Source organism: Habropoda laboriosa, unplaced genomic scaffold (genome assembly GCF_001263275.1).
Source record: "Habropoda laboriosa isolate 0110345459 unplaced genomic scaffold, ASM126327v1 scaffold72, whole genome shotgun sequence".
Classification (NCBI taxonomy): Eukaryota; Metazoa; Arthropoda; class Insecta; order Hymenoptera; family Apidae; genus Habropoda; species Habropoda laboriosa.
In genome coordinates this window covers 586025-603598 of record NW_017100188.1, presented here as the reverse complement: position 1 = coordinate 603598, position 17574 = coordinate 586025, and the positions used below count along the sequence as shown (strand labels likewise).

The 17574-nt window shown below is 31.4% G+C and overlaps 6 protein-coding genes across 6 annotated transcripts in view; 1 reads left to right on the top strand and 5 right to left on the bottom strand.

The window, feature by feature from the left end:
• LOC108579766 (zinc finger protein ubi-d4 A-like) overlaps window positions 1–4160 on the bottom strand; it is a 12256-nt gene extending 8096 nt beyond the window's left edge. Inside the window, exons 1-6 of the mRNA XM_017943374.1 lie at window positions 4035–4160; window positions 3836–3951; window positions 3259–3495; window positions 2965–3170; window positions 2706–2775; window positions 820–975 (exon numbers count right to left, since the gene is read on the bottom strand). Coding sequence (XP_017798863.1) covers window positions 820–975; window positions 2706–2775; window positions 2965–3170; window positions 3259–3495; window positions 3836–3951; window positions 4035–4114 — 865 coding nt within the window. The 5' untranslated portion in view covers window positions 4115–4160. The remainder of the gene's footprint in view (window positions 1–819; window positions 976–2705; window positions 2776–2964; window positions 3171–3258; window positions 3496–3835; window positions 3952–4034) is intronic.
• Window positions 4161–4684: 524 nt separating this feature from the next.
• On the bottom strand, window positions 4685–5669 carry LOC108579743. The gene is made up of 3 exons (XM_017943351.1): window positions 5398–5669; window positions 5190–5336; window positions 4685–5050 (listed from the first exon to the last, which is right to left on the bottom strand). The coding sequence occupies exons 1-3, from the start codon at window positions 5596–5598 to the stop codon at window positions 4685–4687; spliced, it is 714 nt and encodes a 237-aa protein (XP_017798840.1). The 5' UTR covers window positions 5599–5669.
• Window positions 5670–6912: 1243 nt separating this feature from the next.
• Window positions 6913–9872, bottom strand: LOC108579773 (threonine--tRNA ligase, cytoplasmic). The gene is made up of 5 exons (XM_017943380.1): window positions 9590–9872; window positions 9284–9348; window positions 7589–9144; window positions 7219–7508; window positions 6913–7134 (listed from the first exon to the last, which is right to left on the bottom strand). Exons 1-5 carry the CDS (start codon window positions 9654–9656, stop codon window positions 6986–6988), a joined length of 2127 nt encoding a protein of 708 aa, XP_017798869.1. The 5' UTR covers window positions 9657–9872; the 3' UTR covers window positions 6913–6985.
• A 310-nt stretch (window positions 9873–10182) lies between these two features.
• LOC108579742 (zinc finger protein 300-like) lies at window positions 10183–13461 on the bottom strand. The gene is made up of 7 exons (XM_017943350.1): window positions 13450–13461; window positions 12509–13040; window positions 12273–12439; window positions 12056–12205; window positions 11860–11985; window positions 10451–11785; window positions 10183–10377 (listed from the first exon to the last, which is right to left on the bottom strand). The coding sequence occupies exons 1-7, from the start codon at window positions 13459–13461 to the stop codon at window positions 10183–10185; spliced, it is 2517 nt and encodes an 838-aa protein (XP_017798839.1).
• A 414-nt stretch (window positions 13462–13875) lies between these two features.
• LOC108579805 lies at window positions 13876–15518 on the top strand. Its single transcript, XM_017943416.1, has 4 exons — window positions 13876–14064; window positions 14143–14316; window positions 14425–15255; window positions 15321–15518. Exons 1-4 carry the CDS (start codon window positions 13876–13878, stop codon window positions 15516–15518), a joined length of 1392 nt encoding a protein of 463 aa, XP_017798905.1.
• Window positions 15519–15705: 187 nt separating this feature from the next.
• Window positions 15706–17323, bottom strand: LOC108579802 (RNA-binding protein 48-like). Its single transcript, XM_017943413.1, has 5 exons — window positions 17125–17323; window positions 16714–16904; window positions 16440–16628; window positions 15880–16377; window positions 15706–15811 (listed from the first exon to the last, which is right to left on the bottom strand). The coding sequence occupies exons 1-5, from the start codon at window positions 17227–17229 to the stop codon at window positions 15706–15708; spliced, it is 1089 nt and encodes a 362-aa protein (XP_017798902.1). The 5' UTR covers window positions 17230–17323.
• Between the last annotated feature and the right edge of the window lie 251 nt (window positions 17324–17574).

The following is a 17574-nucleotide window of genomic DNA, read 5'->3' as shown; positions in this document are numbered from 1 at the left end:
TTCAGTGTTTTCGAAAGAAAAGAAAAATTTGTTTTCTTTGGCGAACTGCAGAAGCATGCTATTGCAAAACATTCGCAACAATCACTGCATTTCTCTCCGTGATCCGGCTCGATTCAGCGCATCGTCAATAATATCGAGGGTAACAGAAAAGAGAGAGAGAGAGATCTGAAAAGTTCAGCACACGAGGCAGACATTATTTTCTGTATACATATATAAAAATAGTATACACATATAGGTAACAAAAAAAGGAAAAAACGAAAGAGAATCGTTCGTATCATACTGACTTAGATGGTTCTTCTCCGTATGATATTCTCGCGAGACGCGAATTAAATTCGTCTAGTGACGAAACGGAAAGAAATTAAAAAAAAAAAAAAGGGAGGAGGGACGATTACTATGTGCACGAGAGATTCCATACACGTATGAAAAACGCTATGGAGAAAATATGTGGAAACACAAAAAAAAATTCCATTACGCTACGGTTATTTGCAATGCATGCATTTGCAATACATGTAAATTAAGAAGAAGAAGAAGAAGAGAAAAAACAGAAGAAGTAGAGTAAGAACAAGAATAAGAAGAAGAAGAAGAGATGAAGAGATTATATTTAATTCCATCAAGTTAGGAAAAAATGTTGTTTAAGGGGTAACTGTACATGAACAAGTATAGTTGCAAGAATTAGGATCCAGAGATCAAAGATCATAAGGCATCAAGGGTTGAGACATCATGGGACCAGGGGGAACGAATTGACGTATCATTTTTTCTGTTGTTGTTTCTTTTTTCTTTAAAGGAAAGTGAGAAAACTGAGCTGATTTTGGCTCCAACCTGGCTGGTTCGAAGCAGCGGTGTCTGCAACGCTCCTAGGTTCAACTTCGGCAGGACTGGGACTTAGTTCCTTAGCAGGATCACCGGAGGAAGTAGAGTGGGAATGACCGTAATGGTAGACCAGACCAGGTCTGGTTTTATACCGTGCGCTGCATACTGCAAAAGTGCAAATACTGTTTTCCCACAAACCATCCAATGCAACGTCCATGATAAGAGAAATCTTGGTCGACGAGTTGGTTGGACGATATGGGAGGATGTACTCGTTTAACCGCCGCGTTGGAACGGTACTCTCTCTTGAGCCTTTCATCACACACTGAATATTGCAAGTGGAAGTTACATTGAACATAGAAAATGATAGATTGAGAACAGTATAGAAAAAAGATTTTTCTGTTTGGGAAAGAAATGAACAAGTTGTTGATGAAATTGAAGAAACGAGGCGGTTAAAGGATTTCTAGGATAGAAGCTTACGGGCTAGGGACAGCATTTGCACACCTTCCGCACCAGTACATATCCCTATCCACCTACGAATCTATATGTGGACAAGCAGTGAAGGAGTTCCAGCCCAAGAAGCAAAACTAATACGATGCAAGGCTTGATGCTTGTATACTCCTACAGAATGAGCTCGCTACAGTGTGAGCCAGTACATTCTTGCTCTGTTATTGGCAGGTAGTATAGAAGTCCGAAGATATTTGATCACTTTCGTAAGCTCGATGTAATCGAGACCAAAGTCAATTTAGAGTATTTTACGGAAAAGTTCATGGTATGATCGAGGCTTACTAATCGAGACCAAATGTCTTTAGATTTTTCTTTCTGCTAATCTAACAGGAGTGGTTTCAAGAAGTAAACAGATTGCAGGCACATTCGAGTTAATTCATAGACTTCGAGTCTGGAAAAAGTTCGATCAAATTAGTAGTGACTATTATACTCCTTCAAGGTTTGGACAAGCGCGACATTATACGTTTGTTCGTGATATTATACTTCGGGTTTCACTCGATGCCTCGTTAACACTAACATCTCGTAAACATAATCTTTTATACTGTTATAAATTAAAAAAAAAAATAAAAGATATATATATATGTATAGACAGTATCAGCTACTACACAATAGACACAATAAATAGATCTTCCTTTGACGTGATCGCGATTCATAAATTTACAAAACGCGAATGAATGGTAATTTATAGTACACGATTTCAGGGGATAATTACTTCTTACATAGAATGGTACCATTTCACTGGAATTTTATAGAAGCTTGTTTAATACATTGTATATTCTTTTACACGCAAAAACTCTAAATTTTTCAATGTGCATAATCAAACTTTGCCTTTCATCCATGAGTCATACCATGTCTCTTCATACTTTGACAAATAGGAAAAGAGAAATGGAATAAAAGGTTTTAGATAAAACAGAAATATACACAGTAAGGACTGGAATATGCTATGTAACGTACTGCGATTCATAAACTTGAAGGAAAACAGCAGTCAATACAATACTGATCAATTCCTCTGAACAAGAGAGCATTATAAGTCAATGTAAAATTAATATACGACTAAAAGGGCACCTTCCCACGTTACAAAGTTGATTATACTTAGTTCAATCACCATCCCCATGTGTAAAATTATGCGGTAACCAAGACTAAAGTCTTCCAATAATTTATTTCGAGCTTCCAATCATCATCTTATATTATATAGTAACCTCTGCGTATGTAAAATAATACGTAGGCATCATAAAAATATAGTTATTTAATAAAACTTAACAAATCGTCTAACGCAATGCATTTTTCCTCTTATTTGAAATAACAACTGATAAAACTAATAATAATAATATTTATAATGAAACTAGTAACAGGAAGTGGTCATTTGTAGTTGTATCTGTGATTAAACTTACGGTCACAAACGAATGGCTTATCAGTGTCAACGGCATCATAGTTGGTCTTTTTGCGCCCGCGTCCCCCACCCTATTCGATAAAATATATGACAAATTTAATATCTGCCATATATGAAAGAAACTAAATAAAAAATTTAAGTAAAAGAAATCAAATCCAACTTCTTTTGCTGTATCTTTTCTTGAACTTCTTACTAACAATATTAATGAAATAAAACACTTGCATATCAATAACAATGATAACAATGTATATTAAACTTACCTTAGTACGTTTGCCCCCAGGACTATCTGTGGAAGATGGATGATTTCGTGCAGGATGATGACCACCACCACGAGGTTTTCTTCGTTTCCTTTTACTGCTATAGCTTTCTTCATAATCATAGTCACTTTCAGCATCAGGTTCCTCATATGTATCCATATCTAGCATATCTTGCTCATCATAGTACCATGCATCTTTACTATGTTCATCTGTGAAATATCATTATATTTGTTACTGCAGTAGGTGAAATTGATGCAATTTTGTTTTATCAAATATGCAAGTAATAAATATAATTACCTTTAAGAGCCACTGAATCTTTGCTATCATCATTTACATGTGTTACAGTCTCTACACCTTCACCACCATCTTCAGGATCACCTCTTGGTCCCCTTTTTGGATGTAAATAATGCATCAAATATTGTCGCCGTTTTTTCCTCCATCTTTTACTAGGATATGTATATATTTGACCATGTAACAAACCAGGTAGTCTTTCTCTTGAAGACATAAATAGCGCAGAATGATTCTGCGCTACCCCTGTAATTCCATACAGTTACATTAAAACAGTAAAATCATCATCTAATGATAACTGTAATAATTATGCACCTACAATTTAAAGACATCAAATTGATATTTGTAACAAGCGTTGTTAATTCGTCAATTTTGGAGCTCGAGCGCACAAAACAATTTTTAATTATTTGAAAAACTTTTATATGAAGTAATTGAAAAACCAACAATGAACTCACGTTTTTAAATTACATTCAACAATAGTTTGACTAGAGTAACTTCCAAGACGCGATCGGAGCATTACTAGGTTGTTCGACGTATCATAATGATCGTACAAATATACAAATTTCATGAAAAAAGTTATGATAACCAATACCTGTTTGGGAATCGAGGAAAGGCATTCGTAACCGTCGTTCCCTGCATAGTCGGCTGTTATAATTTGAGGAATTTTCAATGGCTTCCCTGTACGCTGTGTCATTGAGGAAGCTATGCAGAAATCGATAACACCATTTTGAGTTTCACATCGTGCCAAGACATAATTTACACATTATTATTGATATAACACATACCTCTCGATTTTACATAAATTACTTTCATTTACAACTTGAATAAGTCCTTGTGAAATCGGTGAAATCGTAACGGCTGTCATTTTATAACAACCAAACAAAACGCTCTTAGCTTCTACTTGCCGCTTATTGTTCTTTCCGGAAGTTAAACTCTATATTCTCGCGCATGCGTGTTTCTTCTCGGAAGTGCATGCTTTAAGCTAAATATCCATTTTAAAGAATCTCGCATGAGTTACTCTCGATAGTTACTCTCGAGTATTAAACGTCAATTCGATAGTAACTTCGAGAATTTTTACTCTCAAGTAGACACTAGATAACTCGCCGAGAGCTCTGCTATCAGACAGAACTCTCAGAACCGTGATCACTTGAAATTCGTTTATCCCCACTTTCTGCAGTCTATTTGAAAATAAAACTGAGGTGGGATAGTGATCATGGATAAATATATACTTAATGCCTAATGCTTTATGCCTAAATGCATAATAAATGAATAGTAAAAGAAGTATCTCGGGCTATTCACAGTACTTTAAAAGACAAATATATGAAAATAAAATATTTTCAATAAAACTTTTTTCAAAATAAATATATTTTTTATTAAAAAATGACATATCAAAATATTCAAATGTACTGATACATTTGCGAAATGAATGGGCTGATTACCCCAATTCTAGTTCCGGTTGAAAAGCAGGAGACGGCATTGGCGTAGAAACAGATGATGTATTTGGAGTACCATAGAGATCTTCATCCGCAATGCGGACAATTACTTTTCGTATTTCGCTTTTTAGCCTCGCTTTATTGAAATCGGATTTTAAAGATTTAAGCTCCAACGCTACATATTGGCCAAATTTATCGTATTCATCGGGTTCCCTTTGAAGCGTTTCTAAAGCCGATTTAATGAGTTGGTCACCAACATCATCGTTTTCACGCCTACGCTTCCTTGGTGGTTGCATTGGTATTTTTGTTCTCTCTTCACTTTCTGCATTGTTCTCAGTTGCATGTTCCTCTGGTTCAATTTTTTCTACCTAAAGAAATAACATTTTTATATAGGTGATTTATGGTAACATGCAATTATTTATTGTAATAGTTGTCAACAAATTTCGAGTTTTGTAAAAACCTATAAATCTGAACTGTGTATTCCTGAACAGAAAGTGTGATAGATGCCTGTATGTATGAAGACTGTATCGCATTCATAGAAAGCACAGGAATCAAAAATTTTAGAGCAGCAAAATATGGCCAATTAGAAACGTCCACATCATCGGTTCTACTCCAATTTTTTTTCTTTTTCTTCTTTCTTAATTCTTGTGACATCTGTAATTTGCATAGTTAAATAATATGTTTCTTCAATTTTATTTACTTTATTATACTTTACCTGGTTCCTCAAATTATGTATCTTACGTTGTATTTCCTCTGATAAACAGTTAAAACTTGCCGCCATTTCTTCTATTATTTTATTCTTTCTTTCTCTGTTTCTGTGTTCAATATCTTTTGTATTCCATAAAACTGAGTTCTCTTCATACATGCTAATTAAATTGAAGATCTCATCTTTCGACCATTCCTTTCGTGCTGCCATTTCAAATTATTCGCTTACTGTTCGACACTATGCACTAATCGTGACACGATTGCACTTGAAGTACGCCCATGAATTCCTATCTTGCTTTCGCGGCAAACTGATGACGTAAGGGCGATTTGCTAACATATGATATGATGTACAAAATAAAAATTGTTTACTAAATACTGAATGCGATAGACTTCTTACAAATTCTTATATGAATCTGACGTGCCAAACATAGATATGTTACCTCGTTGGTTGCGGGTGTTTCTTGACTGGGTGGAACAAGTGAAATTTTTTTATAGGTGGGTGTGGAGATGAATGATAGGTGATTGGTTTTTAAGTATATTCACACTTCAACAAAATTTTATATTTATATTTATAAACGAAATAATATTTTATTCACTTAAAAACTATTTTGCACAAATTAAATGTATTTTCACTTTATTTTACAATAATGTTAAACATTATTCATTATTATTTTAGTGATTTTTCTTTATTAGTAAAAAATAAATAATTTGTTCGTTCAGAAAGCTTGTTAATAAAGTAAGGTAGGCACTTGCCGAAAAAATACTTCGATTTATAATAAAACAAAAACAATTTTAATCGAACATGCTACTTTATTATGGAGGTTGCTATAAGAGATTTCAGAGGTACAAACTTTTCTATTTGCGTCATTGCAGTCTATAATTTACAGCAATAATTTATTCCAAAAACAGTTACATCAATATGTATATATCGACAGTTCTGCAATAAATTATGGAGCACAGCCGTTGAGATGAACATTTCCAGTTACAATGTACACTCAATGTTTCTGCTACAAAAATGTAAGCAATCAAAAGTTATTTGTAGCTTTCGAATAAAATCATTTATCGTTAAAAATTGCTTCGAATACTTACATGAGATAAATTCTCTCGAAAACGATGTTTGAAAAAATCTAAATAATACTACCTATATATACAGTTTTTTATTGTTTTTAACGAGAAAAAAATATATCTGTATTACTATACGAAACAACTTATTTGATAAAAAGAAAGATTTTTATAATAAAATTAGAAATTATTTTGAAAATATAAATGCATGAATTGTTTTATAATAAAATTAGAGATTATTTTGAAAATATAAATGCATGAATTGGTCAGCTGAAATTTGAGTGCAGATTTCTGTATTTTTTTTCTATTTCTACTTTGACACTTGTATTAAAGTTTAAATACTAAATAGAATTAATTAAATGCAAAATATTCATCCTATGCTTTACAGTGATATTTTATTTCAAAAACTATCTGTGCATTATTCTGATATATTTAGAAATTATCATTTTAAAACTCTGTGGATCCGTATTACAACCGATAGCTTCGGAATTATACCCTAGAAATAAATAAATACCCTGTCTGCGCACAGAGCCAATTTAAAACCTTTCTTCACAATTTTTATCCTTCCTCTCTTTGAATACTTTGAATTTTTCAATTAAATCGTCAACAAGGACTTCTCCGTGCACTACATTATCCCTGGTTCGTACATTTACTGTACCAGCATTAAGTTCCTTTTCTCCAACAACTGAAAAATAAATTTACATAAAAGTTAACACTTCAATATTTCATTAGTTATGATTTAGAATATTATTTGGAATATTTTTTTTACCAAGGATGAAGTTAAATTGTGCAAGCTGGGCATTTCGTATTTTTTTATTCAGAGTGTCACTTGGATCGGTATCAAGTTCTGCCATAAATCCAGCATTCCAAAGTTTGTCTTTCACTTGGACGGCATAATCATCGAATTGAGAACTTACTGGAATAATCATTGCTTGTCGAGGGGACAACCAAAACGGCCATTTTCCGGCGTACGATTCTGTTAAAATTGCGATCATTCTCTCTACAGAACCCAAAATGGCTCTGTGAATAATTACTGGCCTTGTTTTTTCACCAGATTCACTAAAATTTTTATTTGAAATTTTTATTTAAATTGAAATTAATTTAATGATTAATATGACGATTAAAATTGTTCTGCTTACTTAACATAAGATAAATTAAATCTAATTGGCAATTGGAAGTCCAATTGAATGGTAGCGCACTGTTGATGTCTCTTAAGCGCATCCATAATTGTTATATCAATTTTTGGACCATAAAATGCGCCATCCTCTGGATTAATTTTCCACGGTTCTCCAAATACCTTCAAACTTTCAGTTAATGCTTTTTCAGCTTCATCCCACATAGCCAAATCTCCTAAATATTTTTCAGGCCTTGTAGACAGACATAAGTGAAATGTAAAGCCAAATACGGTATATACGTGTTTCAAAAAGTTAAGTGCGCCTATCACTTCATCTTTAATTTGATCGGCCGAACAGAATATGTGAGCGTCATCTTGCTGGAAACGTCTGACTCTAGTAAGTCCAGTTAATGCACCAGACAATTCATTTCTGTGTAGTACTCCAAAATCTGCCATTCTTAACGGCAATTCACGCCAAGATCTATTACGAACTTCGAAGATCATACAATGACCAGGGCAATTCATTGGCTTAAGAGCGAAGGTTTCCTTCTCGACGTCAAAGGAAAACATATTTTCGGAATAATGCAACCAATGACCAGACGTTTGCCATAATTTACTGTTATAAATATTAGGTGTGATTACTTCTTGGAAGCCACGTTTTCGATATTCAGAACGAATAAATTCGATTAAAGTATTATAAATATACGCTCCACGTGGTTGAAAGAAACATGATCCTGGGGAAAGTTCATGGAAGAAGAATAACTCTTGCTCTTTTCCTATTTTTCTGTGGTCTCGTTTAGCAGCCTCCTCTTGGAACTTTTCCCATTCCTTTAATTGTTTGGTATCTGGAAAACTGATACCATATACTCTTTGTAAAGATTCTGCATTGGCATTCCCTTCCCAATAAGTGGAAGAGTTTTTAGTGATTCTAATAGCTTTGACTTTTCCAGTATGTCTGATGTGTGGTCCTCTACATAAATCAATCAATGGACCACACCTATATACTGTAGTAGTAGGTGTATGTATTTTTTCATTGATAATACGAACTTTGAATTCATTGTATTTGAACATCTCTAAGAGATCTTCCTTGGTCATTTCTAATCTTTCAAAAGCTTGTTTTTCTTTAACTATATTTTTGTAAAGACTCTCCAAGTATGGGAAGTCTAAATTAGAAATTCCTTTGTTTTCTAAGTACATGTCATAATAAAATCCATTTTCTATTGGTGGACCATAACACAAGCAACCACCATATACTCTTTCCATGGCTTCTCCCAAAATATGTGCACTGGAGTGCCAAAACACTTGCTGGGCATCTAGATGGTCAAACTTGAGAAGTTCAAGTTTACAATCAAACTCCAAAGGTCTGTCAAGATCCCACAGTTCATTGTTAACTTTTGCAATAACAGTACTATCTGCTAAACCTTGACTAATGTTCTTTGCAACTTCATATGGTGTTGAACGCCAAGATTGTGCCACAACCTCTTTTCCATCAGAAAGCGTTACTGTTATGTCCTTAACTGGTTTTTCAGTTAATGATGCTTCATACTCTGCTTTCAGTTTGTCCCATAGTATAATACGATCCTAAAGTAGTAATTATTAGTCAAGAAAACAATTGAATAAGAAATGTAACTTGTGCAAAAATTTTAATTTATGAAATTTGTTTATTCGAATCATCAATTGTTTATATGCTTAAATCTTTAAAATAAACAGTATGATATACCTGAATATAACTTGGCCAAGGATTTAATTCAGAAACAGACTTTTCTTCGATGCCTATAAGTTTCCTTATATTAATGTAAGGACACATGAGGTTAATACGATTACTGAATAAGCATAACTCGTAAGAAGCTATCCGAACAGATTGCATCAGTTTATTGATTTTAGTATAGTGGTTGGTCATTCTGTGATAAAATATACGTCGTGCATTTGCGATAAATTATCGGAAAAATATACGTAAAGTAGAAATTCTAAGAATGATACTATAAAATGGTATCGTAATAATAAAATACTTTATAACCAACCCAAGAAGCATGTGTCCGTTTAGAAACATTGTAAAGGTTTCTATAAGTGCTAATACGCAAAGTCATCGACATATTTTAGCTCTACAAATGAAAATAAGAAAAACTTTATTAAATTTAAACCGTATTCATGCCTTTTCTTCCTTTATATTTAGGTTTTGCACGTTATTCACCACGTCGTCACTCATGCTGTCGACCATATTGAAGCTACACTTGCTGACTAACGACTATTAAAACGTGTACCACCTTGTTTCTGACAAACGTGATCAGATTACTGAATATACGTGTATAGAAATTAATTGCTGTATTTGAATAATGAAAATAAAAATTAATTTCTTGCAACGATTCCAAGGCAATTATAAAAAAAATTACAAAAGACAGGGAGAAAATAAAAAAGTACTATGTTTTTATTAAAAAATGATGATTTAAAAAAGAAATTTTTGTAGTGCTTTATGAGTATCACTTACAATTGCATTACAATATAAACAGGATAACGGAACAACATTGTTAATTTTTATTTAATAAAATAATTATAACGATTTTAGTGTTTTTACATTTTGTTCCCTATGTTCTTAAACAAATAACATAAGTTTATCTTCTCCTAAAAATGAATACGTTCGTGGCGAATAATATGACTTCGGTGATGGAACCTTTTCCCGCAAGCGCGGCAAACGTATGGTCGTTCATCAGTATGAATTCTGTTGTGTATTTTCAAATCATATTTTTTAAAAAATGATTTACCACATTGAGAACAAACATGGTTTCGCTGCTTTAAATGATCGCGTTTTACATGTTCCTGTAGCAAAAGATATTGTCATTTAATACTTACATAATTTACTGATTACAAAAATGTCTTTAAAAATACTCACATTTACTTGTGAAGAAGTATTGTAAATTTTATTACATATATCACATGCAAACTTCTGTGGACCTTCTGGTCTATGATTGTTTGCAATGTGTTTGTTCAATGTTGACTTCCAAGCAAAAGACATTTTACAATCTTTACAATGAAATTTCTGTTGATCTGCAAAATGAGTACCTATGTGTTGTTTATAATTGTAGCTAGTTGAAAATGACTTTTCACATACTGTACATTGAAATTTTATTAAAAACGATTTTGACTTTTTTAATTCCTGTTGATCCTCATATATTTCACTGCTACTAATTATATCTTTGCTATGCTCTTGTTTGTCATCATTTTCAACAATTGGATTACTATTGTCATTACTATTGTCGTTAATAGTAATATTCTTTTCATTCTGTTGTATGGTATCAATTTGAGTGAAATTTTGAAACTGTAGAAACTCTTCATTTTCTTTGCTACATTCTGAAATTTTTTCATTCTGATTTTCAAGTCCTGTATTCTCAACAAATTCAAGGAATCGTTCTGAACTGTCATCGTAATTTAATCTCTCGAACACTTCGAAATTTGTATCGACATATTTATCAAAATCAGTTTGAGTATCCAATAGAATCTGACTTGTAACAAAATTTTTTTCTTCATTTTGTAATTCATACTGTGCATAATTTAAGTCATTGTGTACATCATCTCGTATGTTTTGTTCTTGATGATTCTCATCATTCATATCTGTATTTTCATCTTTGTTTTCTGAAGTTTTCTCGGATTGCGTACTCGGTAATTTTTCGACTAAATTGTTAATTAGAAATTCGTAAAATTGTTCCCCTGTTTCCGTTTGTACTAAACGTAACATTGGTTCGTCGTGATTTACAATATTATTTACATCACTTAAATCGTCTGATATTTTTTCATTTTGTACTAAATTTGTTTCGTGATGCTTTTGTATATTTGGGTCAGAATTAAGATGTTCATTAGTACTAGGTTCTGAAAGATCTATTTTTTGAAACAAATCAGCAACATTTATAGAAGTATTTATGAGGGTGCTGTAATTTGGTATTGTTTCTACTTTCTGTAAATCTGGTTCACATGTTTGTATACATAATTTATTTTTAAGAACATTTTCATCTAATTGACAGACATATGTTACATTTTCTCTTTCTGCAGAATTATTAGACTTACATAACAGAAGTGGACTATCATGAACAAGTTGAGTTTGTTCATTGTTAAATACTACCTTGTCAGTGATACCTAAGTCTTCAGTTGTTAAAATTTTTGTTTCACATAAATTTTCTTGAGAAACATGATTTCTAGTATCATCAATATTTTCCAGATTGATTTTTTTCAACTTTTTCCATACAAAAAATTAAATGCATGTAGGAATATTTCGAAATTACAAGATTCTAACAATAAATTATTTACCTGTTCTGATGTAATATAAATGATTGTGTCCAATGGCAATACTTTTTTAATATTTATTTCATTTTCAAGAAAATCAAAACTATTGGTGTGTGGTTTATACTCTTTAAGTTTTGCAGTTGGCTCTTTCTGAAAATTTTAAATGAGAAAAAATGTCAAAAATATATATTTCTTGAATGTTATTTTTTTAAATTCTTACCACCTCATTGTTTTTGCATTTCAAACTTTGCACATGTGACTTTTCATGTTCCTTCAAGAAAAAGATAAAATTGAAACTTTCACCACAAACTTTACAATAATGTTGTCTCTTGACAACCTTTTGTTGACTAGGAGTATTACCTTCAACAAACTATACATTGACAATGAAATATATTTATATTTAAAAACTGTTACACAATATCATATTCAACCATCACCTTATTCGTGTTCATTGCATTCTTTTTCTCATCATTTCCAGTATTAGAAGTACTTTGTGACTGATGTTTATCATCCTTAACTCTGTCATGAATACGTTTATGTCTTGCAAGAGAACTAATCTGAGTAAAACGTTTACCACAAATAGAACATGGATATAATTTTACCCCTATAAATTTAATTTCAGATTTTTAGCTTTTCTCATGATTTATATTTCATTTATAACTAATATAATTACCAGCATGCATTCTGCAATGTCGAATCAAATTAGATATATGATTAAATTTTCTTCCACAAACTTCACAGATACAAATATTTGTACCCAAATGGATGTTTAAATGGGTTCTCAAGTCTGCTTTGCGAAAAAAACCTTTTCCACAGATTTCACAGAGCTGTGACTTTTCACCCAAGTGTATACTTCGGTGATGATAATCATATTGAGAAGCTCTATCAAAAGTTAAATTGCATTGCTGGCATTTGAATGGCCTTAATACAGTTTCATACAAATTATCATCAATCTTCTTTTGACTAAAATGTTTCTGATCTGTCTGTGACTCATAATTTTCATCCTTCTTTAAGTATTGCACATGTTTCAATAATACATCTCCAGCATGGATACGTAAATGATTGTAAAATTCTTTTTTATTTATGTATCCAGCATCACATACTGGACAAACCAGATTGATGGATTGCATTTGAACCATATCATTTTTACAGTTTTCTTGTGAACTTAAAGTGAATGGCATGTTTGCATACTCAGATTTAAAAATCTATTCTTTTATGAAAAATTTTTATTGACTTTAAATACAACAATCAAAATAGCAGTAACAATTCTAACTGATGAATTTGTGTAATTAAAACAGTAACCTAAAAATCATTGAATATCATTAGCTTATCACTTAATACTATTATTCCACCTTCTCTTATACATCATTTTCAATTAATACATATTAATTGATATTTAAAATGCATTTAAAATCATAATTAAGTAAACAATGTAAGCTTCATAAAATTACCATACATACATGTTAAGTTGTTATTAACCATCGATATAGTTATACCGTTTATAGTGAATGCAGTAAGCTTTATATTTAAAATTATATTTCGAGTTAACGAGCTTCATGATACTATTTCAAAACTATTTAGAAAAAATACAACATGCATTACTTCCCTTCTTACTTTAAGATACATATTAAATACATATAACAAATACAAAAACAGAAATAAGTTCCTAAAATTATCCCTATCCCTTATTTGAAGTTATATGTTGGTAGGACTCCGTGGTTTGGTCAGTTTAATTTTCAAAGGTGAATTATAATATTTGAGTTTGTAGTGTTAACGTATTAAGAATTTCACTGAACTTTATGTGAATCTTAAAAAACTTTCGCCCAAGATAGATTTAATTTCAAAACTCCACTTATTATGTAAACATTAAATTTGAAATAATTACTTTAAAATTGCAAAAAAAACATTACTGGCCGTTCGATGTTTGTGTCCAAATAACAGATTTAAATGTCTTCGATGTAAGTGCGAACGAATTTTATTTACAATTTATTTATTAAAACTTGAGGTGTGAAAACGTGTATGAAAAAGACAATTACGATTATGGGAAATTACGTTAACAAGTTTTTTTCTCATAATAATGAGATTGAGAAAGGAGATATAAAAGATCAGTCTTCTACGGAAGAAGTAACTGTTGAAAAATATATTATGCAAACTCCACCGATAATTCATAAAACATTGCCGGTAGATCCTAGATCAGTAACAAGTGGAATAGATAGGACACCAATAGAGGTAATTTCAATATTGATTGATGTAAATTTTTATAATTTATTCAACAATAAAAAGCAAAAATATATCTAATATTTATAGATGAATAGCACACCAGTTGGATTGAACAGAAGAATAGTATCAGCAATTCCAAGACATTTACAAACTAGACCATATTTAGAAACAGATATAGACAAAGTTATGCCATGTTTAACTCCCAGAAAACCTGCTCTGCCAAGAATGATAGAAACTACAAAATTACAATTATCAGATGTGGTAAATTATTTATATTGTAGCATTAGGATTTATTCTTTATTGAAATATTTTATTGTTCTGTTGTTTAATCATTATGAATAATTCACAAAGCTTATTTAATTTTTTCAGCAAAATAATGCAGAAGTTTTTTTAACACCCACAGTTAATGACATAGTTAATAAAAACTTGCTTACTGCTATAAGTAAAGACCGTTATGATATCCTAGGACTTGATCCTAGATCTCCAGCTGCAGACTTTGACAGAACCCCTATATTAATGCCAAAATCTATGGAAAGTTTAAAAGCTAGATCCCAAGAAAACTTGCACAGACGTGGCAGTTATGATACAGATGTTTATTACCCAAGGTTTTCATATTGTGAAATGTCATCACAATTTAATGTTCCTGAAATTCAGGCTTTACCTGATTTAGCCACATGTGTAATAAAGAACTTAGATTTGGTCAAGGATGATTGTAATGACAAATGCAGTGAATCTGAATCATGTTCTAGTCATTCATCTAGAAGTGAAAATGTCTCAGAAAATGATAAGGAATTGGAAGAAGAAGATGAAATTCAAATGATCTCAGACCAGGATAATTACAATGATACATGTGTTAATAAAAATACAGAACAAAAGGAAATATGTGTTAATGATGTAATTAAAGTATGGAGAGATTCATTAGTATTAAATGAGCCTCAAGAATCAGAAACATGTGAATCAGATGATATACAAACTATGGAAGAAAGAATATCACATATACTCAAAGAGGAAGTAATACTAACACTTGATGATAGTATTGATAAAGACATATTATCAGGAAAACTACCCAAATTTGAAAGTGACAAGACAAAGGTAGATACAATTGGAAACAAGAAACAAATTCTAAAATTAGAAAAAATTATAACAGATGAAAAAAAGATTTTAAATTTTAACGATAAAAGTGTAAATGAACTAAAGAAGGTATTTAACGAATTGTTAATTAATTTAAAAAAAAAATAAAAATGTTATGTGATAATTATTTTCAGATTCGAACTCCTCTTGGAAATCGTTCCAATAACAGACAAATGCAAACGTTATTAGCAAATTCACCTCAACAGATGTTTAAAAACAAAGGCATTGTACCAAAAAAGTTGCAAGAAAACACACCCCCACCCAAAAAAGATGTTGCAAAATCTAGATTAAATAGCATAGAATGGGATCCAGACTCAACAGTTATTATTTAGAATTACTGATTTGTTATAGGAAAATTTAGATATAGTTCATATTTTATATAACCGTTTTTTATGAACAATTGTAGAACTTAATAATTGTAAATATCAATCTAAACGAATTGCAATAATGTATTTATTTAATATAAAATGAACAACCTTCTCAACATAATCCTCCTTTTTATTACGTTTTAATATAAAATTACGGATTTTCCCTAGTATTCATCTGCATAGCCGCTCGTACCTGAGATTTTGCTTCTTTAATTAAACATTGAAGATCTTCACTTGGCTCTACCAATTGTGATACACTAAACAGGAGTACAATAATAGTTTATTATGAAAGCATATTCAATATGAAGTACAGTATATAGCATACCTTGGATCCTTTATTATAATCCTTTTTCTTTCATCACCACTCTTTGGTATTAATTTAATAGTCATATTACTCTGAACCTTCTTTGGGTTGGAAAATACATTCTTATTTGACATATCCCATTTCACTATGGTACTTGTGTCTACAAGTTGAGGTCTAACCACTCTAATTTTAACATTATTATTAACATACTGCCCCTTGTAATTTTTTCTTTTGTTTTTTGTACAGTCAGATTTCAATGCAGTTTCTTTGTGTTTACATGTTCTAATTATAGCTTCATTTGGGTGATAAGGAGCTTGTGATGATGCAAATGGAACAGAATTATTTTCTAGATGACTGTATGAAGTTGAAGGTAAGCTAGGTTCAGATACTGGTCTTGGATCTAGATTTTGTGGTATACCATCATAAATAGAGGATAATGTTTCCCCAGGATAATGTTGAGTTAGACGGTCTTGTGTAAGTGGTAAAGCAGGGTTCTTCTTTTTTCTATGATATTGCTCTCTGAAAGTTGTTATTCAATCATAATATTATGCTCAATAATTTTATTTCTATTCTTCACATACTTAGGTATAAATTTGCAGACATCTAGATTTGTCATATCTTGTTGATTTCTTTTTGTACGTATAGCTACATCTCTGCGACGTTGAATAAGTTTAGCTCTTGTTTCTGAGACAGTTTCAAGTTCAGGTACATAGAAAACATGCAGTGAACCACCATAAAAATTTTTTCCATCAATAAATCGTTTTGCTATTCTATATAATGTACAATATGATACACAAATATGAAATCAGAGATCATCAAACTCCAAATATTTTTGAAACATGAAAGAATATAAACCTTGCACTTTGTATGCGAACATATTGTACATAATATGCTTCTGTAAATTCTTCTGTGGGATAATCAGGCACCACATGTATCCTTTTTATATTTCCATAGGGTTCAACAAGTTTTTTTACTTCTTCCCCTAAGTGAAGTTTTGGCACTCCACATATCATCACATGTTTTGATTCGTCGTTTATTGTATAAACCTGTTACATAGAGCTAGTGTGTCAAGGAAATATTATAAAAAACCAAGATGATAGTAGATTATAAAATTAGCTACATTAAATGAAATTGTCTACAAATAATTTAAATGTATAAAAGTATTAATAGCAAATATCTGTAATTTTATAACGACTAAAACATTAGAGTTATTATTCATTAGTACACGCATTTTATGTAGAATAGGATACAAGTCCACAATGCTACCTTCACGGACGTTAATCTCTTCCCTTGTCTGTAAGGTGGTCGCGTATGACATAATTTCTGTTGTATGTGATGAGGAAGTTTTGTTATGGCACCTTTATCATCCATAATTTCTATCTTTTTATTATAAATTTTTCTATGTTGATTTATTTACGTTCTATACCGAACTTTTTGGGAAGTTTCAATAACTATTGTATGTGAAATTTCTAATGAATAAACTTTAAATATATTATGAATTTGCAATTATGTAAATTTATGCGGCGACAATCAATTTTGTATAATAACTTCTCGTAATCGGTATTTGCGTGTATAATTCATTGTTCCCACGGCGATTTAAGTAACGTCACACGTTACGTTATGAAGCACTAGAAGTGTTGGACTTAGTAATCTGAACAGGTGGCTCTTCTTACAATAGTAAAGAAATACCATATTTTTACTTTAATTAAGTGAACA

Excerpts from the sequence above, each read along its gene's own strand:
- LOC108579743 (XM_017943351.1), bottom strand. The coding sequence starts at position 5,598 with ATGGCAGCACGAAAGGAATGGTCGAAAGATGAGATCTTCAATTTAATT. Across the intron at positions 5,337-5,397 it reads TACATAATTTGAGGAACCAG|ATGTCACAAGAATTAAGAAA; the intron begins GTAAAGTATAAT and ends TGCAAATTACAG. Across the intron at positions 5,051-5,189 it reads TACAGTCTTCATACATACAG|GTAGAAAAAATTGAACCAGA; the intron begins GCATCTATCACA and ends TTATTTCTTTAG.
- LOC108579773 (XM_017943380.1), bottom strand. The coding sequence starts at position 9,656 with ATGTCGATGACTTTGCGTATTAGCACTTATAGAAACCTTTACAATGTT. Across the intron at positions 9,349-9,589 it reads TTCTAAACGGACACATGCTT|GGAAACTTATAGGCATCGAA; the intron begins CTTGGGTTGGTT and ends ACATTAATATAA. Across the intron at positions 7,135-7,218 it reads ACAATTTAACTTCATCCTTG|TTGTTGGAGAAAAGGAACTT; the intron begins GTAAAAAAAATA and ends TTTATTTTTCAG.
- LOC108579742 (XM_017943350.1), bottom strand. Across the intron at positions 12,440-12,508 it reads ACATTGCAGAATGCATGCTG|GGGTAAAATTATATCCATGT; the intron begins GTAATTATATTA and ends TTAAATTTATAG. Across the intron at positions 11,786-11,859 it reads TTTATATTACATCAGAACAG|TTGAAAAAAATCAATCTGGA; the intron begins GTAAATAATTTA and ends GTATGGAAAAAG.
- LOC108579805 (XM_017943416.1), top strand. The coding sequence starts at position 13,876 with ATGGGAAATTACGTTAACAAGTTTTTTTCTCATAATAATGAGATTGAG. Across the intron at positions 14,065-14,142 it reads TAGATAGGACACCAATAGAG|ATGAATAGCACACCAGTTGG; the intron begins GTAATTTCAATA and ends TAATATTTATAG. Across the intron at positions 15,256-15,320 it reads GTGTAAATGAACTAAAGAAG|ATTCGAACTCCTCTTGGAAA; the intron begins GTATTTAACGAA and ends AATTATTTTCAG.
- LOC108579802 (XM_017943413.1), bottom strand. The coding sequence starts at position 17,229 with ATGGATGATAAAGGTGCCATAACAAAACTTCCTCATCACATACAACAG. Across the intron at positions 16,905-17,124 it reads AGAGATTAACGTCCGTGAAG|GTTTATACAATAAACGACGA; the intron begins GTAGCATTGTGG and ends TCTATGTAACAG. Across the intron at positions 16,378-16,439 it reads GTCTGCAAATTTATACCTAA|AGAGCAATATCATAGAAAAA; the intron begins GTATGTGAAGAA and ends AACAACTTTCAG.